This window comes from Hippichthys cyanospilos, chromosome 14 (assembly GCF_059441005.1).
Source record: "Hippichthys cyanospilos isolate Australia breed blue-spotted pipefish chromosome 14, RoL_Hcya_1.0, whole genome shotgun sequence".
NCBI classification, from domain to species: Eukaryota; Metazoa; Chordata; class Actinopteri; order Syngnathiformes; family Syngnathidae; genus Hippichthys; species Hippichthys cyanospilos.
Window position 1 is genome coordinate 19,460,292 of NC_142382.1, and position 24,548 is coordinate 19,484,839.

Consider the following 24,548-nt stretch of genomic DNA (forward strand, 5'->3'; position numbering starts at 1 on the left):
AGCGAAATTTCGCCTTTCGCGTGAAGTTATTTTTTATTTACTTTTTCCGCGTTTCGAGTCGAGACAGCCAATCAACTTAGGGAACATTCAACGGCTCACGCAGTGGGCAGGAATGAATCATGGCGGCCGCTTTGCGGTCCAACACGGCCAGCTGAGCTTTCAAGATGAAACAGAGCCAAGCAAGAGCACTCACCTGGCTTGTCGAAAGGCGGAAGCGAGAACTTGGGACAACTGGTATGTGCAGCGTTTGCTTCACTTAACAGCCGTTGAACCATACTGTGCTAAGCTAACGATAGCACAGCATTGTCAGCACAATATTTAGCACAGTCTCGGCCACTTGATTGCAACACAAGTTTTTTATTTTTTGGCAGGCAAGTATTGCCACAAAGAATAAAGGTGCTGTCGGTGAAAATATTGGCTCTGTCACATGCCAGAAAAGTGAAAGTTCTCAACAATGCTCTTCTTTCCGGATCTACCGTAAAGTGCACAGCAAGCTCGCTCCACTCCCCTCCCCTCTCGCGTTAAAAAAAGTGGACAAAAAGTACAACAGCGACAGAAAGCCCCGTCCATACGTTTGTGATGTGGTTTTTAAAGCAGGCAGCCAGCCAGCCAGCCAGCCCCCCACCGGTAATTTATAAAAACAACTGAGAAGGGCTGAACTAAAATGGCACCGATGAGTCTGACGTAAGTGACGTCGAAGAGGAAGTGGCGAAACGTTTACCTCCCAAGTTGGAGGAGTTGTTTAAAAGTGGGTAGCAAGGGTAGCAGGTGAGTCCGGTGAATTAGCAGGCCAGCGTAGCAGCCCCAGTTCCCTTAACTCGTTCTCCAGTTCTGTGTTTAAAAGTTGGCAAATCTTGCTTCTTCGGATGTGTAAGAAGACCTGTCGACTGTGCACGTATTTTGGTTGACCGGAAAAACTTTCAGACAAACACTTGTTTGCCAAACAAAACAACACATTGTCAGAAGAGCGAGCCGGCCTGCCGCAAGCTGGCCGGCCGAGCCATCGGCCGAGCGAGCGGAGCGGCTGAGCTAGCGGCCGCTGCGTCTACACGCGCCATATATTTTATCATTATATTTACATTACCCCCCCAAAATGCGACTTATACTCCAGTGGGTATGGTGTTCTTCGGATGCAATTCAGTATTCTATCTCCTCCAAACATGAGAACCTGTGTTTCTACCAAAAAATTCTATTTTGGTTTCATATGACCATGACAAAATCTCCCAGTCCTATTCTGGATCATCCAAATGCTGTCTAGCGAACCGCAGATGGGCCTGGACGTGTACAGGCTTCAGCAGGGGGACACGTCTGGCAGTGCAGGATTTGAGTCCCTGGCGGCGCATTGTGTTACTGATAGTAGCCTTTGTTACTGTGGTCTCAGCTCTCTGTAGGTCATTCACTAGGTCCCCCAGTGTGGCTCTGGGATTTTTGCTCACCGTTCTTGTTTTCATTTTGACGCCGCAGGGTGAGATCTTGCATGGAGCCCCAGATCGAGGGAGATTATCAGTGGTCTTGTATGTCTTCCATTTTCTAATAATTGCTCCCACAGTTGGTTTCTTTACACCAAGCGTTTTACCTGTTGCAGATTCAGTCTTCCCAACCTGGTGCAGGTCTACAATTTTGTCTCTGGTGTCCTTTGACAGCTCTTTGTTCTTGGCCATAGTGGAGTTTGGAGTGTGACTGACTGAGGTTGTGGACAGGTGTCTTCTATACCGATAATGAGTTAACAGGGGCCATTGATACAGGTAACGAGTGGAGCATTGTTAGACCTTGTTAGACCTCGTTAGAAGAAGTTAGACCTCTTTGACAGCCATAAATCTTGTTTGCTTGTAGGTGACCAAATACTTATTTTCCACCATAATTTGAAAAAAAAAAATTAAATAATGTGATTTTTTTTTTCTTTTTTTTTCCACATTCTGTCTCACATGGTTGAAGTTTACCCATGTTGACAATTTCAGGCGTCTCTAATCTTTTCAAGTGAGAGAACTTGCACAATTAGTGGTTGACTAAATACTTATTTGCCCCACTGTACATGTGAAAGTCACGGCCCGCCACTGGGATTACTGTATGTAAAGATGTACTGTTTTAAAACTAAAAGGTGGGGAACAAAGTAGGTAATAACATTACTTTAACCATATTCATCTCCTCATAACTCTTACACAAATGAGCTTTGTCTAATGTTAAATTCATTGATTTTTTGCTGATCATTCTGTTCATTGCTGCAGGGAGCTCAAGGACGTCTCAGCTGAAAGGCATTCTACATTCTCAACTACTTGGCATTTAATCATAAGATTAGAGCGATAAACAACCATTCACACTCACTCCCTCTTACATGGTCATTGTGGAAATCGATCTCACACCACTTGCAAGTCAGCTGTGAAATCCACTGAACTATCAATGATGAGATGTTCGTCTTATGATCTTCAGGCCAGCGGATGTCTCCAAGTTGAGGACAGTTCAAAATGTAATTCCACATGAGAGCAAAGACTTAATGAACAATTGCTAAAGGACTATTAAAGCCATGCTGACTGGCCTTAGCTCTGTTGTTGGTCCTGACTCTTTAACAGACCTAGTTTATTTCGAAGGCCTTGACAGTGGACAGTAAGGCTGCTATTGTCCTCCAGCAATTTGCTGTGCTCCTGCATTATACGAGATGATGTGTGGTGCTCTTGCTGACCATCCTCCAACTCTGAGATCAGCTCCTGTCTAGAGAAAAAATACCACAAAGCTTTGTCAATTGTACATCACGTTTCAACTCATTTTCAAGTTGTTGATTCTTCAGTACAGATACAATGATGTAAGATTTGACAAAACCATAATTATTGGCAACCATGGTTAGGATGTGTTAAAGCCTGAAAATAAATTATTTTTATTATTATTTATTTATTTATTTATTTTTTGCATAAGCATACTACAGAAAAAAATGTACAATCCGTCTGGAATAGGCACCAGCAAGCCACCAACTTTAGTGAGGATAAGCGGCTATAGAAAATGGATGGATGGGTTTAACAGGCAGAATCAAGGTCCTCCTATGGCCATCTCAATCCCCATACCTCAACCCTATCCACGATCTGTGGAGGGGGCTAAAAAGAATAGAGCAGAGGAAAGGACCCAATATTGTTGGATAACTTAAGAGCACAGGTATCGAATTACAGTCCTCGGGGGCCGGTGTCCTGAAGGCTTTCTGACCTTTCCGACCTCTCAAACACACCTGATTCAAATGATGAGGATACTTTCAAGCTTCTGCCGAGCTTATTAAGCTCGTCGTATTTACTCATGTAGAAGTCGACCTTGTGCATAAGTTGACCCCTCCCTTTATTTACTTCAATTTGGTTGAATTTGACAACAATGCCAGTATAAGTCTGACTCTAGTGGTTACAAATATAATGGCTGTCCACACGGTGTGTGTTATTAAAATGATGAAATTACGGTACTTTTAGCCGCATTTCTTTATCATATATTGAATAACATACTGTTGTGGTTATTGGGGGGGCAGAAACGGGAGTGCGAGAAGTGCGAGGCAATGTGCGCTTGGACACAAATGCTGAAACTAACGTTGAACAATAAAACAATTTGAAATTTCAAGGCTTTTTATTTTGACACAGCTGAATATGAATTTGTTGAAAAGCCCTTAAAGTCATCATGGCTATCTGACACGCCAAATTGGTCCTCCCATTTGTTCCTCCCAAATTGTTCCTCTCCTTCCTGCTCCTCATTTTCAAACATCCTTATTAATCTTCCACTAGTAGTCATCTTGGGACCTGTCCAATTTTTTAAAAATGGAGGTCCCCAGAAATGCTTTGCCAAAGCCGTCGACTGTGCAAGTGACGACTGTGCCAAGATCAGCGTGTGGATCGGTTACTCTTATTTTGAATTTGTTACAGTATGGGGGCTGGAAATGACGAAATAAACTTGACCTGTACCTGGAGAAATATGATAGGTGTGTTCGAGGACTAGAGACACTTATGACTTAGAGCAAAGAGGAAAGGTTGAAAATAAATTATTTTCCCACCTTGTAAATGTACAGATTAGTTTACAGATTAGTACAGTTTTGTTGGTAAATGGGGATTGTACCATGTGTTAACATCAGCAATGCAAATTATGCGCTATGACACACTCACACAGAAACACACATACATGTGCAGAAGGAGAGAGGGGGAGGGAGAGAGAGAGACAGACAGACAGAGAGAGAAAAGGAGAGAGGTTGGTTGGATGATTGATGGATGGATGGATAAAGGAAGGGTTAGAGAAGGAAGATGGCCTATTTCACATGAAAGCGGCAATTGATTGAAATCAGCATAGAAAATGACACAAAAGCCAACCATATAATAAATCATTCACTTACTTTCTCCTGAGAAGTTCAGCAATCTCTGACTGAACACTGATGTATTCCTGAGCCATCTTTACGTGCTGCTCAAAAACAGCCATTGATTCTTTGGAGTTAGGGCATGGAGTCAGGGGCTGAAAAATAAAAACTGCGATTGCTGTCAACTAACTAGGCAAGAGTAATACATTACATTCATTATCGGGTAATGGGTCTCGAGATTAAAGTTACTGGCGTAGTTTTTTTTTCTTCTTGTAATGCTGCAGACAGTTTTTTTTTTTTTCCTTAAATTGGTATTTATTTAGAAAAAGCACAATCTTAGCATAAAAAGCATAATCTTTATTTTTAAAGTACCATAGAATTCCATGTATATAATGTACTTGTGTCTAATACACCTCCAAATTCTGGTACAAATTTTTATCATCTGTTCATATTTAAAAAAAGAGTCCCTTTTTAATGCTCCCGAAATAGTCTCACTATAGACCATAAAACATAACGATTGAAATTTGATTTAGCCAATGATGATGGTTTAAAGTGGCCCTCAATTTCACGGTTTCAGTCAATCTTCTCCTGTTTTGAATAGTGGGCAGAAGCAAAATCTAGTAAAAAATCCATATAAAAAACATTTGGAATGGGATGTGACACACTTCCATTGAGATGAGATGCTGAGATTGAGTCCAAGAGAATGATTTCAGGAAAATTTGTAACAATATATTTCACAATATAAATTTCAATTTTCAAAATATCTTTTTCTTGATCAGAATGGAGATTTTTTATTTTTTAATTGTGCAGATTGCAGGAAAATCTAGCATGCAAAAGGCAATATAAACAGGAGAGTCACTTTTGTTATTGGCTAATTTTTCAGTATTCACAAAACTGTCTTTTGTCTTTTCTGTCAATATTTTGTCATTCTACAACTGAATAACCAAAATGTCACCACAAACTGTAGGTTGTTTAAAAGTTATGGGATGAAAATAAAAGATTTTTTTTCTTTTTTGCTCTGTGAAAAATGCAGATGACCAAATACAGTGTTCTCCTGTTTTTTGCTGTTAAAGGGGACTGGAATAGCCTCATGATAAGTGAAGTCCGCAATGTTGGCATGTCTCTCTTTTTGGGCACTTTTTTAAATTTATTTTTAAACATCACACAGCATAGTGCTTCAAAGTGAGGTGAGATCTTAACTCTCCCCTCAGCATCGAGCACTAGCTCCTTTTCATTCCCCACAATGCATTACAACTTTTCTTAAAGGGCAAGCATGAGTCTGAACAGTAGATTTAGAAAAAAAAAAAGTAACATTTGTGTAAGTGAAATGAGGTTTCAGACGGATGTGAGCAAAAAGCATAACATTTGGAAGACAATTTTCTGCCTTTATGTAATGATGTTGTCGACAGGTATTCTAATAGGTACGTATATACCATATTTTCGAACTATAAGCCGTGACTTTTTCCTCATGTTTTGAGCCCTGCGGCTCATAGCCCAGCGTGTGGCTTATCTGTGTGTTTGTTTGTTTTTTGTTTGTTTTTTTGCTAGACATCAGCAAGCAAATGTGTGTATCTGTTCGAGGTGTCAATTTATGGAACAACTATCAAATAGAACTGAAAAAATGTGAATCATTGGCTGTGCTCAAAAAGAGTTAAAACAATTTATTACTTAAAAAAAAAGTCTAAATTTAATAAGAGAATGTATAAAATGTTGGATACATTTGTGATTTCTAGGTTTTATATACAGTGCACAGTATATGTGATTTTATTCATGTTTTTATGATTGTATTTGAACTATATAGCATGTGCCTGAAGTATTTATTTCAATTTTGAACTGTTATTTAACTAACAGATATCCATCCATCCATTTTCTTTAACTTCATATACCATCTTTTAGCGTAAAGATCTGATGATTTTACCTGGGGCTTACAGTCCAGTGCAGCTTATCCCTGACCAAAATTGTTTTTTTGCTCATATTTTGCTGCTGTGGCTTATTTACCTGTGTGCCTTATAGTCCGGAAAATACAGTATATGTAAAGTGCTCTACCTACCTGTAACTGATGATCCAATTTTAAGTAGGCCGTGGGAATGGAGCTGTCTGAACCATTTGTTGCTACATACAGAAAAACAGACACAACGAGATGTACCATATTGCCACGGTTAAAATACGCCATCTGTTGACCATTGTGCAAACACCTACTGCGTTTAAAAAACATATACAGTGATCCCTCCTACTTCGCGGTCTCAGATATCGCGGTCTCAGTACTTCGCGGGTTTTTCCAGGAAAAATTAAAAATATTTCAAAGCAAAAAATAATTTAAAAACTGCGCAGAAATGGAAAAAAAATGAAAAAAAGCAAAAAAGTACGTTATACAGTACTGTATTCATCAAATAACTAAGTAATATTAGTTAATAACTATGTTAAAAATTCTTCAAGCGTTAGCGTTCGTGATGTTTTTTTTTTATCTTATTTTGAAATGCATGCTTTTAATTTGTCGGGTCGTGTTGCATTTCCGTTTCCTGTTTTACGTTCTCTGTGCTTCATTCGGCTCGTTCCGGTGACATAGTGAATGACAACGTAAGCTCATATTTATAGTTTATTATCATTTATGTTGATAACGCGCGCTACTGCCTATGTTTAATAAGCAATGAGTGTTTATTCTGTTTATGTGTTCGTTTGTGTAGAGGTTGCACTTTATAGTTAGTAGGTGTTGTTAGTTGTTGCTAACCCGCTAATGTTGGCTAAAAATACAGTAAATTCATAGATTAAAGTTCGGCAAGTGTTTTTATGTTAGTTGACTGACTTTAATATTGTTGTTGATCTATTATTCAACAGATACTACATGATACACCATACATGAGCCAAAATAAATGTGAAGTTCAACGTGATGACTTGCGTACTCTTTCACCGGAGTCTTGGTGCAGATAACCAGTCTTGAAAACAAAATCTCAACAAACTAAGTAATATTAGTTATTTAATGAATGTTAATAATGTTAATAGGGTTAATAAGGTTAATGTAATGTTAAATAATAGGAGAAAGAAAATAAAATATGCAAAAAATACAAAAAAAAAGGATTGTTTATGGTTACTGCGGCTATATTGGGGCGTACATAGAAATCTAGGAACGGATACCCTACTTCGCGGGCTTCAGACTTCGCGGGGGGGTTGACACCCCCCATTAACCGCGAAGTAGGGGGATCACTGTATACTAACCACTATTATGACTTGAACTGCAATGTTTAATATGGATTATTTATTTCTGTCATCACTGTTAACAAATAATTTTAACCAGGACCTCACAGATTCAATTTTGTGTGTGTCTGTGTGTGTGTGTGTGTGTGTATATGTACATTTACTCCAGTCACGTTGATTGGGCATGTGGTTTTTTTTTCGGCAGGTGATGTTATACAATCTTCCAATGCAATCTTCGCGAAGAACCAGCTGACCGCAATTGACAGATTAAGCACCCCTATTTTCAAGTGTTTAAAAATGTTCCAATTTTTTTTATTTCATCAAATGTTGTATAATTAGTCTACTGCCCATAGAACACTGGGATAGGCACCAGAAAGAATACAACTCTAGTGAGGATAAGCTGCTCTCAGTGGTGAGATGTCAGGGCCAGCAAGGCCTTCTCTGCTGGCCTAATATAACATGACATTATCATAACTATAATAACCTATAATAATTGTAATAACTATAATAAATGTCAATTTCATTTTAAATGTATTTTTACTATATACAGTGGGCCCCCGGGTTACGAACTTAATCCGTTGAGCGGCTACGCTCGTAACAAGAACTGCTCGTATGACGGGCAATCCAAACCTATGTTAATTCGTGAATGCGTGCAACGCGTGCAAAAACCTTAGGTAAAAACATCACGACTTTATACACGTATTAAAAATGACTAACAATCTACAGTACAGTTAAATTAAACGGAGATGCTAAAACATATCACCGGCAATTTCCTTCTCTTTAATCCATAATAGAAGAAGCCTCTTGTCGAGCGAGGTCTGGTACCCCGGCAAAGAAAGTCTTGCTCTTAAAAAGATTGCCGAGCGGTTCCGTCCATAGTCACGAGCAAGGTTAACTATGCGTGTGCCTCCCTCTTTTTTTTTTATTATCTCCTGCTTCGTTTCTATTGTCATCATCCTCTTACTTCTTCCTTTACCGCTACTAGCAATTTTAGAAGCTATGTCTAACAGATAAAGTTTGCAAAGTCTTCACAACATTCCTTCCTTCCGTTTTTGACTCATTTTCTCTCCTTCCTTCCATCCCGACCAGCAAAAAAGTAGTTTAGCTCATTCCACCACATTTTACCCATCCTTCCTTTTTGCCATGGAACTTTTCCATATCTAGGTACCTTATACAGTAAATAGTGTCAGAGTCAAGATTTGTGACACTAGTTTGAATAATAATAAACCTTTCAGTTGGTTGATTTTCACGAGAATGGGTTCTTGCACCTAATGTTCAGCAGTTTTGTATTATCCTTAAATATTTTTTTTGAGGCATGATCCCTTTGCATTGGAAAAAAGATTTCTGTACGTTATTATTTTACTGTTGAAAAACATTGTTGCTTGAAGGCTAGATTTTTTACACAAGCATAGAGAAAGACCTACTGTGCAATGATATTGTGACTAACAAACATATTAACATTATTTCCATATTCAAAATGGCATGTTTGTTATCTACATTTCAAAAATGCTTAACCCTGTCGCCTTCTAAATTGTGGCAATCTCTATCATGAGTTGGCCATTTCATTTTTATAGAGGCAGTAAGAGTAAAACAGAAACTAAGCAGAACCACATTTTCGTCATTTCTATTTTTGTCTCATTTTCATACATCTTGCTACACCCTAATTGTGAAAGTTTGATGAAAGTACACTTTTCATCGTTGTGCTAACCATATGGCACAAAATAATATAACATCATTTTTGCGTTTTCTTTTTACTTCATTGAGTCTGTTGATCAAATCGAATAAAAATTGCACATTTTCTAACAAATTGCCTTATAATGTTCACTTAACCCAACGTGCATACACCCAAACACTTGTTCATACCCCGACCTGATCATACACCAACGTGCACAGGTCTGCGAGGGCCCTTTATAGCTGCTTGCAGCTCTAGTGTGGTTTTGGTTTTTCTTTGCGATTACCTTTTTTTTTTTTCACTTTCTTTTTTGGTTGTGTGATTTGCACTTCAGGGCCGCCATACCTTGCAGGAGCTGCAACTGCATGGAGCCAACAATTATGAGGCTGACAATGGTTTTGGGTACAGGAGCCAGTTGGACTCTCTGTCCTCAGTTGCCATTTTCACGACTCAGATGAAGGAACCTACCTGGGGGGCTAACTGTCATCCTCAACTCTGACTGACTAGTAGTAACTGGGCTGGAGCGGGACGTGGGGCTTTGGGAGAGCCGTGGTTGACTGCCGCCACTGGACACCCTGGACAGACCTGTTCGTAATGTAGCATTCTAAAGGTAAGAAAGGATAAACATAAGTCATAAATGATAGCTCTCTTAATGAGTAAAATCAAAGACCCTATATCCAAGAAAACTGACTTTTTTTAACACCGCTATAAGAAAAATAAATTGATGCACGTAAGGACCTAATAAAAAAATTAAATATCTTTTTTATTGATAGCACTTATGTGTTTTCAACTAAAAATTCCTATACAGTGGGTCCCTGTGTTACAACGTCCCTGACTTACGTTATTTTCATGTTACGACGTGGAATACTGAGTTTTTTCATCCCCTCTTTATGACGTTTTCACGGTTTTGCAACTGTCATGACCCTAGGTAGCTTGGCTGTATTTGTGTTTTGTCTCCATCTGTGGGCATTTTTATTACACTTATGCATTACACTTATTTTCAGTTGCCGTCCCTGCAACATGCCACTACAATTCTGCTATTGGTGGGCGTCGCCTCACGAAGATGGTGGTCTGCTATTGTTCAGACTCACTTGTTTCAAAATGGCGGAACAGTAAAGCTTTTGTTCAATTGTGAGTGGTTACAAAACCGTATTTATAGTGCAGTTTACTGCTTAATTCAGAGTTGAAAGGGTAAGCCATGGGTCCTAAGATTGCTAATGATGTTAAAGAGAGAGTGTGTTTTGCTGCTGTCGCTGTTTTAGCCTTAGCTGGAGAGACGAACGATATTTTTCTTTTTCTATTTTTCTATTTTTACCACCACCCGTCGGACCTGTGTTCGGTGTTGTTTTTTCTTCTTTTTCCTTCATTTTTGAGGACTGCTTCCATTCTTCGATCGCTAGTGATTTGCCGTTTTTCTGAACAGCTCCTAGCTCCGTTCGTCCTCGTGCAGCTCTGCTAGCGTAAGTATGTCGCTCGGCTGTACTAAGGTAAGCATGGCTCCGTGCACCTCCACCACATCTGTCACTTGCGACACCTGCGTTATTCTCATGGAGAGGCTTTCTCTCCTAGAGGGCCGTGTCCGTCAGCTAGAGCAGATTAGTCTGATAATCGTAGATCAGACGGACACATCTGATAATGACAATGTGGGCCGTAGCCCTCCCGCAATGCCGTTAGCGTCGGCTAGTGCGGGTCGTAGCCTAACCGCTAGTCCGGCTAGCATTAGCCCTAAGAAGCCTGCTAGCCGCGGTGAGCCTGTTCGGACGCATAATCGTTTTAGCCCCCTCGCTAGGCAAACTCCTCCTCAGTCTACTGCCTCCCGCACATTAGTTATAGGGGACTCCATCACCCGTAACATCAAGCTTAAAAAGCCAGCCACCGTAATGTGTATCCCTGGGGCCAGAGCACCCGACATTGAAGCTAACCTTAGGGAGCTGACATGCAAGAGGGCTAGACACCAGTCTAGTGCAAACAACACTAGCTACTCGGACATAGTGATACACGTCGGCTCCAACGATACTAGAATGAGGCAGTCAGAGATTACAAAGAAGAATATAGCTAGGATTTGTAATCTCGCTAGAAAGATGAGTCGGCATCGAGTTATTGTCTCTGGTCCTCTGCCTGCAAGAGGCAATGATGAGAGGTTTAGCATATTATTCTCGCTTAACCGGTGGATGGCTGGTTTCTGTAAAGAGCAGGCTTTCCAGTTTGTAGATAATTGGCCCTCTTTCTGGGGCCGGCCCGACCTGCTGAGGATGGATGGCCTTCACCCTAACTGGGAAGGCGCCATCACTCTTTCTAGAAACATAGATTACTGTTTGAGCCTTCCATGACTTCCCACATTAGAGCATGTCGGGTCGCAGGCGAGTAGCGAGCCTGCTAGAACGGGTGTGGAGTCGTCAAGGCTCGAGTTAACCGGCACTAGGCTGGACTGTTACAACACACATAGCATATTTAGTCTAGGTCACTGCAATCCACACACTGTTTCAATACCTAATGCTGAATGCCCTAATGATAAGATTTCTGCTGAGGTGGTGTTGATTAAGGAAAACAGCCCTGCCTCTTTAATCAGTAAGACTAGTGACAAAGTGCCTAGGCGGAATATTAATATCAATATGCGCGCTGTAGTCGTCAACAATCGAATTCCTACTTTACTAACATTGCGACGAGGTTTTAATTACTCAAAATACAGAGCAAGCCCCAGCCATAAAAATCTTGTTGGTATTAGTACTACCAACACGAGGACTCAGAATAGTCCGGGAAAAATTCCAAGTTTAAATTCGACTTCATAAATATTAGGTCACGCCCTTCAAAAGCCCTTCTTGTAAATGATCTTATTACAGATCAAAATCTTAACGTGCTTGGTCTCTGTGAAACCTGGCTAAAACCAAATGAACTCTTACCATTAAATGAGGCCTCACCCACAAACTATGTGGGCTCACATGTTGCTCGTCCTTGTAAAAAAGGGGGGGGTGTCGCCCTAATTTCAGAATCTGATTTTAGGCTTAGCACAAGCACGAGTCACACTTTCAAGACATTTGAGGCTCTCGTTATGCGATCGAGCTCCTCACCACCATTCTATGTGGTAGTTATTTACCGTCCTCCCGGCCCATACTCTGGATTCTTAGATGAATTCCCTGAACTTATGGCTGACTTAATAACTCACACAGATAATATATTAATAATGGGTGACTTCAATATTCATATGAACTCCCCATTAGAGCCACTTACTGTAGCTTTTCAAGCAATAATCGATGCATTTGGTTTTACACAAATAATAAAAGCAGCAACACACCGGAATGGTAATATCTTAGACTTAGTGCTAACCCATGGCCTAACTGCCTCAAACGTCACAATTCTGCCGCATACTAACGTTATGTCTGATCATTATCTTATAACATTTGAAGTCCTAGCTCAGTGTGGTCTTGTTGTCCACAACCAAGGCTTAAAGAGCCGTGATATTGATTCTTCAACCACTGCTGCACTTTCTGAATTACTGCCTTCCCCAACAGCTGCCTTTCCGTCTTTCACTGGTTCAGTCGATAAGCTCGCGAATGATTTTAATTCGGTTCTTTTAAATTCCCTAAACTCTATTGCACCGCTGAAACTTAAAACTCGTCCGAAGCGGCACACTCCGTGGTTTACGGAGGAAACGCGTACGTGTAAATTGTTAAGTAGACAACTTGAGCGTAAATGGCGAACAACTAAACTCGAGGTTTTCCGTCAGGCCTGGTGCGATAGCTTGCTGAAATATAAAGAGGCTCTTAGGTTAGCAAAAACAAATTACTTTTCCAAAATGATTAGTCTTAATAAAAACAACCCAAAATATTTATTTGAGACGGTAGCGCAGCTAACACAGCAGCAGCAGGTTAATCATAATTCCCTCCATTCAGCACACGATTTCATGCAATTCTTTACTCAGCGGATTCAGCTAACAAGGGAAGAAATAAAAAAGGCAGCGCCGCTTACCCCATCGACTATGATTGTTGATGCTAGTTCGGACAATCAGGTTCATGAAAGTTTGGTCACCCTGTCCCAGTTTGATTTAGTATCCCTGCAGTGTCTTACACAACTGGTTAATGCAGCAAAGCCGACGTCCTGCATGCTCGACCCGCTTCCAGGCAAACTCGTTAAAGATTTATTCCCGGTCTTAGGGTCATCTGTCTTGAATATTATCAACCTGTCACTCTCCTCTGGCATTGTACCTGAAGCTTTTAAGATGGCCGTCATTAAACCATTAATTAAGAAACCTCACCTAGATCCTGAAGATCTCTCTAACTATAGGCCAGTGTCACACCTTCCGTTTATCGGCAAAATTCTTGAGAAAGTTGTAACACAACAGCTTAGCGATTTTATGGTAGACAACAATAGATTTGAACTCCTTCAGTCAGGTTTCAGGGCCAACCACTCAACTGAGACAGCCCTAGTAAAAGTGACGAATGATCTTCTCTTAGCCTTGGATTCCAACATCTCATCAATATTATTACTGCTTGATCTTAGTGCCGCATTTGACACTATTGATCATCATATTCTTATAGAACGTCTTAGATCATGTGTTGGTATCTCGGGATCAGCACTTTCTTGGTTCAGATCTTACATCCTGGGAAGGACACATAGTGTCTCTTATGGCGATGCGATCTCTGAACCTTTCTCCGTCTCATGTGGTGTCCCGCAGGGGTCAGTACTTGGTCCCTTACTGTTCAACATCTACATGATTCCTCTCGGCGATATTATACGTAAACATGCTATTAGTTTTCATTGCTATGCTGATGATACCCAACTCTATATGCCCTTAGAAATAACGGATCCGTGCAAGTGCAGTAAACTGGAGGCTTGCCTTGCCGAGATTAAAAAATGGATGTCTTCCAATTTTCGGCTTCTCAACCCTAATAAAACTGAGATGTTATTTATTGGCCCTGCTCATCATCAGCACTTGCTTAAGAATACCACGCTGAACCTAGATAACTGTATTATTTCCCAAAGTAGTTCTGCAAAAAATCTCGGCGTGATATTTGACTCAACTCTCTCCTTTCGAACACATATTAATAACATGACAAGAACGGCGTTTTTTTCACCTCCGCAATATAGCTAAAATTCGCCCTATTCTTTCTTTTAGCGATGCAGAAACATTAATTCATGGATTTGTTACGTTGCGCCTAGACTATTGCAACATTTTGTTTTCTGGACTTCCCATGTCCTACATTAAAAGCCTGCAGTGTGTACAGAATGCAGCAGCGAGACTATTAACAAGGACGAGAAAGTTTGATCATATTACTCCAATTCTAGCTGACCTGCATTGGCTTCCAATACACGTGAGATGTGATTTTAAGGTGCTGTTAATTACTTATAAAATTTTACACGGTTTAGCTCCTTCCTATCTCGTCGACTTAGTATCACCTTATGTTCCGTCCCGACAACTTCGATCACAAAATGCCGGTTTGCTATCGACCCCACGGGCTAAAAAGAAGTCTGCGGGATCAAGGGCATTTTCCATTCGCGCGCCAGTACTATGGAATGCCCTACCTTTGGAAGTTCGCGCAGCCACCTCAGTAGAAATCTTTAAATCCCGACTAAAAACACATTTATATTCAAAAGCATTTAGTTAATTGAGCCTGTCTGCAGCTTTCTTCTTTTTTTTTCTTTTTTCCTGCCCCCCTCTTCCGGCTGGGAGAGGGGGCTAGCTAGATGGTGAGGGTTGACTTGACCGCCTCCATTGGGTCCTGCGCTGGTCGACCATCACGGGTTAGGAGTTCGGCCGTCTGCGGTCCACCTGGCTGGAATGTGGGATGGTTCCTGCCCAATGGCTTTGCCTGCTGTCAAGACATCACTGCACTATATAGCACAATATGTTTTCTGTAATTTATATTGTTTCTGTGTCTGGTACATGCAGCATACACTTCAACCTGTGGGCCAGGAAGGGGGCTCCTCCCACCTGTGGTCCCTTCTGGAGGTTTCTGATTTTCCCCAAATTGGGGTTTTTGAGTTTTTCCTTCCCCTTCTGGGAGCTTTGACAGAGGATGCTGTTGTGTACCTTATACTGAAAAGATGTCTTTGTATGACCTCTTTTCATCTGTGAAGCCCTTTGAGACTTCGGTGATTTAGGGCTATATAAATAAAATTTAATTGATTGATTGATTGATTGAAGAAGATGATTTATATGGAAATGATGCTGGAGATAACCCTTATTAGGGAATATGGGCATAACAAGCGGCACTCAAAGGTAAATAAATCCTTTCTATATTTTTTATTTATGATGCTTTCTGATTGTATACATGTATATTATATGTACAATAGCACTTACTATACTATTTTGGTACCAGTTTTTAATATGTATGTACAATTTTGATGTTTTTACCTGGGGTTCTAAACACATTAGCTATTTAACACAGGTTTGAATTGCCCGTCATATGGCGAATTCGCCTTACGACCCCAACCGTGGAACGGATTAATCTCGTAACACGGAGGCCCACTGTGATCTATCAAACTAATAAAGTGTTTTCGCTACATTCATTTTGTTGCGGCGGCCTGCACTGACTAAATTTTCGCCACTGCTGCTAGGCCTGAGTGGTATAATATTTCGGGCTGTGGTCCTTCAACAACATGGAATTGTCAAGACGCCTTTTCTTTAAAAAGCTCTTATCCTCTGAGCTCACCAATCAGAAAGGCATCGAAAAATCACACAAATCAACTCAAAAGCGGTTACAAATTTTTTTTTTTAAATTAAAAAGGCATCATTCGGCCCCCTCATACTCTCAGAAGTAATTTCTTCAATGCTTAAAACTCCAAAACTTGCAACGCAGCAGCACAGACTTCATCTATGATATATTTCTATATCATATTTGATATATTTGATATATCTGCGCTTCTGCAGCAGCAAACATGTTGTGTAATGTGGAGCCTCTCCTTCATGGTGACAAACAATAAACTATCAACTACAAAAAAGTACTGCTATCCACCAAGGGCTAATGAGGGGTTACTAAGCATTAATCACTTATGTGAATTGCAGTCAACAATCAACCAAAACAAGCGCTTCGGTGTACAGATGACTTTCCACAAAAGTATGGCTTAGGACCGCGTTCGGGTGGAGAACCAGCAGCCTTTAACAGCAAATTTGTAACAGTAAATATGATAAATATGACATATTGAGTCTTAAAATAAGATGACAGCAAGTACAAAAAGCAAACATGATTATAACCATGCCAAAGAGAGCGAGGTCAAAGTTCATAAAAAAAAAAAAAAAAGATTTCAAAGTAAATTTCAAAGCAAATTAAACAGTAGAAATATAATTTGTAATATTTTTTTCCACAAAATAGTTTTTGAGACTTAAACAAATACCGGTCTAAACTTTTAATCAATTTAGCTTTGTTCAGAGACTTTTTTTTTTACTTTTAAGTGTTGTACATACATGTAAAATAAAAAGCATACGTTTTCACATGCAAAACGATGAAAATAAGCAGAAATTGATAACTTTTTTCTTTAAAACTGATCTTTCTGATCTGACCACTAGAAGAGCGATAATTGAAAATGGCAAAACAATTTTCCAGAGCTGAATGACATAGGTTGGCTTTGAGTGTTGATTTTTTTCCTTTTCCTTTTTCTTTTTTTTTTTTAAGTAATGTATTGTATCTTGTTGCTGTCAAATTTTAAAAGTCAATGTGGCCCTAAGCCAAAAAGTTTGCCCACCCCTGCTATTGACACTTTAAAGTCTATGCTTTTATTACCTTTGACTGTTTAAATTGGAGTGGAAACTTGGCCTCAAAACCTTTCAGTGTTTCATCTCGGCCACATGGGTGCTGTTCTTCTGGGTTGTCCTTGCACTTGTTACTTCTGATTGTATAATCAGGATATGGGCCTGTCAAAAGCAAAAATTATTACATCTAAATATTCATTTTAAACAAAAACTTTTAAAATTCAGTGCCATATATGATTGCAGGACAGAAACCATATGATAAATAAATAAAAAAAATATTAAATTAAATAACTTTCACTAAGTAAGTAAAAAAAAAGGAGGACTACAGCACCTTCATTGAAGAAGTCTTCAATGACACATTGGAAAATTTAGTAGCAGGTGTTTTATTTAACGCCTTTATTATGATTATCTTCTAATTCACTGTTTCACGTGGCATCTTGATTCAGGGAAACTTGTGTTTTTCTGTTCATAAAAAAAAAAAAATGTAATAAAGAGGTGTGTCTGTCATTTTACATTTTCCAGAGCCGCTTATCCCCACAGGTGTCGCAGGCTTGCTGGCGCCTATCTCAGCTGGCTTCGGGCAGTAGGCTGGGGACACCCTGAACTGGTTGCCAGCCAATCGCAGGGCACACAGAGACAAACAATCATTCACACATCCAATCACACCTAAGGACAATTTAGTATGTCTAATTCACCTCCCATGTATGTTTTTGGAGTGTGGGGGGGAAGCCGAAGTGCACGAAATGAACCCACGCGTGCTCGGGGAGAACATGCAAACTCCACATAGGAAGGCCGGAGACAGGTAGATTTGAACCGGGACCTTTGAACTGTGAGGCGGACGTGCTATCCATTGCGACACCGAGCCGCCCTTGTCATTTTACAGTTAGGTTAAAATTGCTCTGTTGTCCTATTTGCTGTACATCACTTTTGATTATATAGTACATACAATGATCATTCGCTAATTTGTGCTTTATTTTTCGTGGCTTCTGTATTTTGAGATTTTTCATGGAAAAAAAAAACATACTGCGGAAAGACATGCTGTGAAGAAAACAGGATGTGATAGACATCCAGTGGTTATCATTGTGTTTGTCTGGAGCAATTTGACATTTAATGCTCTTATATTTATTAGATAACAGTATACTGCACCTGTGCTTGAAGCAGATGACGAGACACTTCTGTTGGTTGATGACTGATGGGGAAGGGGTCTGAGAGGTTCATCGGACCCTGGGAAGAACTGAAAAAACAATGGTAAGTTAATAAGTTAAATTGGTTTAGGGTCCTAGGCAGACTGTGACAGCCTAGAAGAGAAGTGACATTGGATTCCTGTCAGGCTAGATAATCTGTTCAGAATACTATTTTCAATGGACGTGACTACCAAAGTGTTATTCAAGTCATATTTGTGACGCAAAAGCATCTGCTATATTGCATCTCAATCTGTTGAAGGAAGTTTGTCATATTTTTAAAAACAAATTTGTAGTTTTTAAGGCGTCCTAGGAGTAGGGATGAGCATCGTTTGAATTTGAAAGATTTCGGTTTTGATTTTGGTTTTTCCATTAGATTACGGTTTCAAACGATTCTCTGATTCTTTTACATACATAATTAAATTAGCTACCAAGAGTTGTTTTTGGACAAATCATTAACTTCTCTTTGTTTTAATTTCATTAACATTTCACTGTTTGAGTTACTCAAAGGACTATTTCCATGAGTTTAGTCAAAGGACTATTTTTAATGGATATTAACTTCATGAAAACATAATTTTTAACAACCTTTGAAAAATACAGTAACAGTTAGTGAGGGATGGACAAAACCACTTTTGTTATTTTTTGTAATGTAAAAATACATCACAAAGAGAAAGCTGCAATTGAAGGGCCAGCAACAAAATGTATGTATTTGGTTGATATTGACTTCAAAACTTAAATTTGGACAAAGAAAATACAGAAGTGTACTCATCTGTAAATAGTTTATCATTTGTCTGATAATACAGAATAATGTATGTTTTGTTTTTATATTTAATTTCTTTTGAGTTGACAGATATTGGAAATAATACAATAAAACTGGGTGAAAGGTTTAATGTAGTATTGGATTATTGATTACTGAATACTTATGAGTTAGTCCACTCATCCACAATTTCCAGTGCTCTCGTTTGCCTGAGTCCTACACGCATAATTTTTGACAAGGACTCACATTTTCAAATCAATGTACAATCTACTTGACGCAACGTTTTTTGCAGGAGTGTGCCAAAAAAATTGCTTCACACATGAAAAGGGTTTCTCATTTACTACGATTTGAATAAATTAAAATGTCATTATATCAATATCTAAACTAAAGAAAAGATATTATATGTTTCCTGGCCACTTCCGTAATTTTTCGTTTTTTGCTGTTCGCTTCTGACGTCGGAGGCATGCAGTGCGATGACGTCATCACGCCACCATTCAAGCAATGAGCCAGCCACACGATGCACAAAAACAAACAACGGAGGTAATTCAGCTGTGCCATCCTTATTGAAAGTTGTCCTGCACGAAAGCCACACTGCCATGAATTTAAACGTTTACTTAAATATTTCTGTTGTACTTTGCCATTTGTATCCATGCAGTGTAAATGACCTTGCTATTATTTTTGTTTTTGCAGATGTAGTTCTTATGTTTTCACATTACCATAATATTAAAGGTGCTGTATTTTTGAAGGCGCTAAGTAAGGAAAGTGTTGTAAATTGTCAGCGATTGATGCGAATAACTGACGTACATTAGAATAAGCGCCAACTCCAGCTGAAGGAACTCACATCAATCAAAACTCAGCCAAAACTGAAGTTGCAGTTGTTTCTGACTTACTGTACAACTATGTTTTCACAGTATTACTATAATATTGTTGGTGCTTTATTTTTGAAGGAGCTAAGAAAGGGAAGTGCAAATTGTCAGCGACTGACGCGAATAACTGACATACATTAAGAAAAAGCGCCAACTCCAGCTGAAGGAGCTCACGTCAATCAAAACTCAGCCAAAACCGAAGTTTAGCATTTCATTTAGTAAACAAACTATCGCACCTGGTTGAGAAGGGAACAAGTTGCGCATTATGTTCAATTTATCGCAATATATTTTCATGTTTCTAACTTTCTGTACAGCTTAGTAAAACTACATTTGTATTTTCCATTTTATTCCACTAGAGCACAGGTGTCAAAGTCAAGACCCGGGGGCCAGATCCGGCCCGCCACCTCACTTTTGTGGCCCTTGAAATGCTGATGTGACTTCAGGTTTCTAACTAAAATACCAACATTGCAAGTTGTCTTTAACTTTTAAAAATTTGGGGGAAGAAAAACAAACATTTTCTTACTCTCCAAATCTCTTTTGAACAGTTTTTGACGGCTTCTGATATCAAATCTTGGTAAATGTGTGATCAACACACTTGATCAACACAAAATGTATTTGAATTCACAGTCATTTTGGCCCTCTGACAGAAACTATCACTACAATGCGGCCCAAAATAAAAAAAATTGTTTGACACCACTGCACTAGAGTGTGCGAACGCACTTAGGGTACCTGCTATATCGCAAGGTTCAATGTTGTTAGTAAATGAATCGGTATTTTTTCTCGTGTATTTTATTAATTGCATTTCCTGTTCGTTTGTATTTTACCTCTTACGCATAACAAAGGATAAAAATAAAATGGTTAAACCAGTTAAAGACACCAACTTTATTTCAACCTCGGATGCTATATGCAATGTGTGCATTTTTTGTGAATAAAGTATTTTGGGGCATTTTGTCAACATTTAGTCAGCTTGGAGTCCAGTAATCTGCTTGTTCTGAGTTACTAACATAATACAGCAAGGTCTTAGAGGCGGAATGGAAGTTCAACCAACTTGGTAGTACAAAATACAGCTCTATATGTGTTTTGTGGATTTGGAGTAGGCATTTGACCATGCACTTCTGGGAGTTCTGTGGAAGGTCCTGGTACCCCTGAAAAATATTGTTCAGTCCTTCTAGCACAGATGTTAGAGTTTGCAGGCAGTAAGTCATATTTGTTTCCGGTGAGAGACCAATTGGTCACAGATTCTGTTCATTACCTCAATGGACAACATTTCTAGGCACAACCAAAGTGTTAAGAGGGTCTGGTTTGGTGGCTTAAGTGTTGCATCTCTGCTTATTGCAGATGATGTGGAACTGTTGGGTTCTTCAAGCTATGGTATCAAACTCTCACCATGGGGTTCACAGCTGAGTGTGAAACTGTTTGAATGAACATAAGACCCTCTAAATCTGACACACTGGTCCACAGTCGGAATTGAGTTGGGGATGAGATCATCTGGTTAGGATGCTTGAATGCCTGCCATATTAAGTGGAGACAGCATGGATTAACATCCATGGTAAGATCAGACAGTGTTGTGTTTTTACTTTCAATGAAACTTGGCTGATGGAGGATACACCGGATTAAGCGATTGAGCTGGAAACCCACACATTCTACTGAGGCGACCGGATATTAGCTTTCGGGAAACATCAAGGTGGTGGCATTTGATTTATGCGAGTAAACGATGGTGCACGCACGCACAAACTGGCAAAATATTGTACCCCGGACATTCAACTGTTGATAGTGAAATGCAGGCCATTCTATCTGCCTTGTGAGTTCAGAGTGGTGCTTATAACAGCTGACTACATTCCACCACAAGCTAACACCGCTATCGTGCTAAACCAGCTTTATGACATCATCAACAAACACGATATCAAACAGCCAGATGCCGTATTCATCACAGCAGGGGATTTCAATCGCTGTGACCTCAGGAATGTTTATGCTAAGCTCTATGATCACATAAGCTATCCGACGAAAGAAAATAACGTGACACCCCAACAAAGGTGGTCTGCTGTGAAGTAACCAGATGACTTTGCCAAGTTGACCCTGATCCCCTACCGAGACTCATGACGAAGCAGCACGGTAGTATCCCTGACCACCTGAGCACAAGACTGCATGCAGGTCAGCCAGTCGTCCAAGTACGGGATATCTTTCATGCCCCTAGCCTCCTTCATGAGGCAAGTGAACACCCTAGGTGAGAGTGAGAGGCCGAATGGAAGCACCCGGAACTGCCATTGGGTGCCCCTGTGAGCAAAGCGCAGAAAACGCCGGCGCAATGGGAACATGAAAGTAAGCATCTGTCAGATCAACTAACGTAAACCATTCGAGGGCCAAGGCCTGTGCCAGTCGGCAATAAAGGTCTCCCGGAACCGACATTGTATTGGGGGGCTGGCGCTAGAACAGCAATCTGTACAGCAATCTGTGGAAAGCACCCAGGGGTCTGACCCCAAATTAGCCCACAGCCTGAGCTGCCGAAGAGACAAACACCCGAAAAACACCTCAGTCCCGAGACCCACGGAGTCGCAGGGCCTTTGGGGGGGGGGCATTTGGCTTTGCAACGGAATACAGTAACGAGGCACAGAGGCAGGAAAGTGAGGAGGACCAGAAATGGCCGAAGCTCTGTCACAGAGCTGCACACCAAGTAGGACATCGCCCGCCCGCGGTCCCTTGTCATAAAGGCAAAAGCATGTTAGACATGCCTCATCAAACGACAAAACCGACTCAGTATCTCCTTTCCACGCCAAGCCATGGCAGCAAACAACAGGTGCGAGACAGTGTTGCCAATGCGAGCCGAGCGCGCACAAGCATTATAGGCCCTTGTAATGAGGTCATCCGCCATGGGACATTGTACGTTAGGACAATGCCGCATACGCTAAGCGAGCTCATCTGGTGACAAGAGCAAGGACGCGACATCCTCCTCAACAACAGGCATGCGGTCTAACCCAATGTTAGCACCATCCTGCAACGCTGCCATGTCAGCGTCTTAGCTTTAATAAACATTGCTGCTCTCCCAGTATCAGCCCCGCCCGGTCAGGGAAAACAACAGGGGTCCCACTTTGTTAGGTCAGCATGTCAGCTTCTGAGCATTCCTGATCATTGCTGCTCTACCAGTACCAGCCCCTCCCGGTCAGGGAATACAACAGGATTCCCACTTTGTTAGGTCACTAACTCATATTTCACACGGAATTGAAAAGGCATTGTGTACTTTGTGCATACTTTACAATGCAATCTTAAGGAGATCTACAAAGTAACTACAAAGAAGTGGTCGGTGAAAGTGTAGCCAGACAGCATAGGATGGTGGTGTGTAAGATGAACCTGATGGTGAACAACTTGAAGTGGGCAAAGAAGAAAAGAGAATAGAAGAGGACAAAATAGTGGAAGCTTAAAAAGGAGAGTGTTCTATGACTTTTAGGAAGGAACAGAGATTGGCTCGGAATAGCCATGAGGTACTTCTAATTAACTGAACAATTACAGCTAATGTGATAAGAGAGACAGGAAGAAGAGTGGTTGGTGCGTCATCTACAAGGAAAATAGATAAGGAGACATGGTGGTGGAATGAGGAGGTCCAAGATTGTATACAGAGAAAAGGGTTAGCTAAGAAAAAGTGGGACACTGAGAGGACTGAAGAGAGATGACGAGAGTAAATGGAGGTCCAACATAAGGTGAAAATAGAGGTGGCAAAGGCCAAACAGAGGCCTTACAAAGACTTGTATGCTTGGTTGGACAGTAAGGAGGGAGAGACTGATCTATAGAGATTGGCAAAGCAGAGAGAAAGAGATGGGAAAGACATCCCGGCTAACTGTCTGTCCATCGCCAGAGCAAAAAAGAAGGGGCTCAGAGCCGATCCTTGGAATCTCCATGGACTACGATGTTTGCAGAAGACATTGAGATCTGTAGTGAAAGTAGGCAACAGGTGTAAAAGAAGCTAGGGTGGTGTAGGTTGCCCCTGAAAAAGAGAAATAAAGGTTAGCCACAGCAAGACTGAGTAGATGTAAGTGAATGAGAGGGACCCAAGTGGAAGAGTGAAGATAAAGGAGGTCAAGGATTTTAAATATTTAGGCTCAACAGACAAGAATAAATGTGAGTGTGAAAAAGAAGTGAATAATGTGTGCAGGCAGGCTGGAAGGGGTGGGGAAAAGCGTCAGGTGTGATGTGTTGCAGAAGAGGTTCAGCGAAAATGATTTGAACCATGTACAGGACTGGGGAGATCAGTGAGTTTGTTTGGCCTGGAGACAATGCCATTGAGGAAAAGTCAGGAAGCAGAGCTGGAGGCAGCACAGATGAAGATGCTGAGGTTCACTTAGAGAGTGACCAGGATGGATAGGGTCAGGAAAGAAAACATCAGTGGGACAGCACATGAGTTTTTTAGAGATAAAGTCAGAGAGGCCAGACTGAGATGGTACGGACATTTCCAAAAAGGATGCTGAATTTTGAATTGCCAGGCAGGAGGTCTAGAGGAAGACCAAAGAACAGGTTTTTAGATGTAGTGAAAGAGAACATGAAAGTAGCTGGAGTGAGAAAAGCGGATGCAGGAGACAGGCTTAGATGGAGGCAGTTGATTTGCCGACCTCTAAAGGGAGAAGCCGAAAGGAGGAGGAGAAAAATGCCCTTTAAAGTTCTTCTTTTTATCTTTAAACAGCTCATTATACAGTGATCCCTCGCTATTTCGCGGTTCATCTTTCACGGCTTCGCTGCTTCACAGATTTTTTACAGTGTGGATATTTTTAAGTGCATTTTTACAGTGCATTGTGCTTTGAATCCTGATTGGGGCTTTACTGTTGTCTAGAAATAAAATATTGACGCTGTACTGTATTGGTTTTTCACTTGTCAATTTATTACAAAAGGCAAGAGGACCCA

The 24,548-nt window shown here is 40.5% G+C and overlaps 1 protein-coding gene, 1 long non-coding RNA gene and 1 pseudogene across 4 annotated transcripts in view; 2 read left to right on the plus strand and 1 right to left on the minus strand.

Annotated features, from left to right (window-relative positions):
* Window positions 1-15,302, plus strand: part of LOC148413248 (uncharacterized) — a 25,284-nt gene extending 9,982 nt beyond the window's left edge. The window contains exons 2-3 of the long non-coding RNA XR_015867782.1: window positions 9,505-9,780; window positions 10,594-15,302. This is a non-coding gene — a long non-coding RNA (uncharacterized LOC148413248). The remainder of the gene's footprint in view (window positions 1-9,504; window positions 9,781-10,593) is intronic.
* The window catches only part of LOC148413249 (mitogen-activated protein kinase kinase kinase 7-like), a 78,245-nt gene continuing 54,034 nt past the window's right edge, over window positions 338-24,548 (minus strand). For 2 of the 3 annotated variants that reach the window (XM_088433245.1, XM_088433243.1), the window contains exons 9-15: window positions 18,004-18,091; window positions 16,889-17,019; window positions 9,639-9,774; window positions 9,457-9,531; window positions 6,357-6,418; window positions 4,346-4,461; window positions 338-2,706 (exon numbers count right to left, since the gene is read on the minus strand). In XM_088433245.1, coding sequence (XP_088289371.1) covers window positions 2,535-2,706; window positions 4,346-4,461; window positions 6,357-6,418; window positions 9,457-9,531; window positions 9,639-9,774; window positions 16,889-17,019; window positions 18,004-18,091 — 780 coding nt within the window. In that variant the 3' untranslated portion in view covers window positions 338-2,534. The remainder of the gene's footprint in view (window positions 2,707-4,345; window positions 4,462-6,356; window positions 6,419-9,456; window positions 9,532-9,638; window positions 9,775-16,888; window positions 17,020-18,003; window positions 18,092-24,548) is intronic. The other variant, XM_088433244.1, reaches the window with a different exon arrangement.
* On the plus strand, window positions 22,986-23,620 carry LOC148413250 (uncharacterized; annotated as a pseudogene).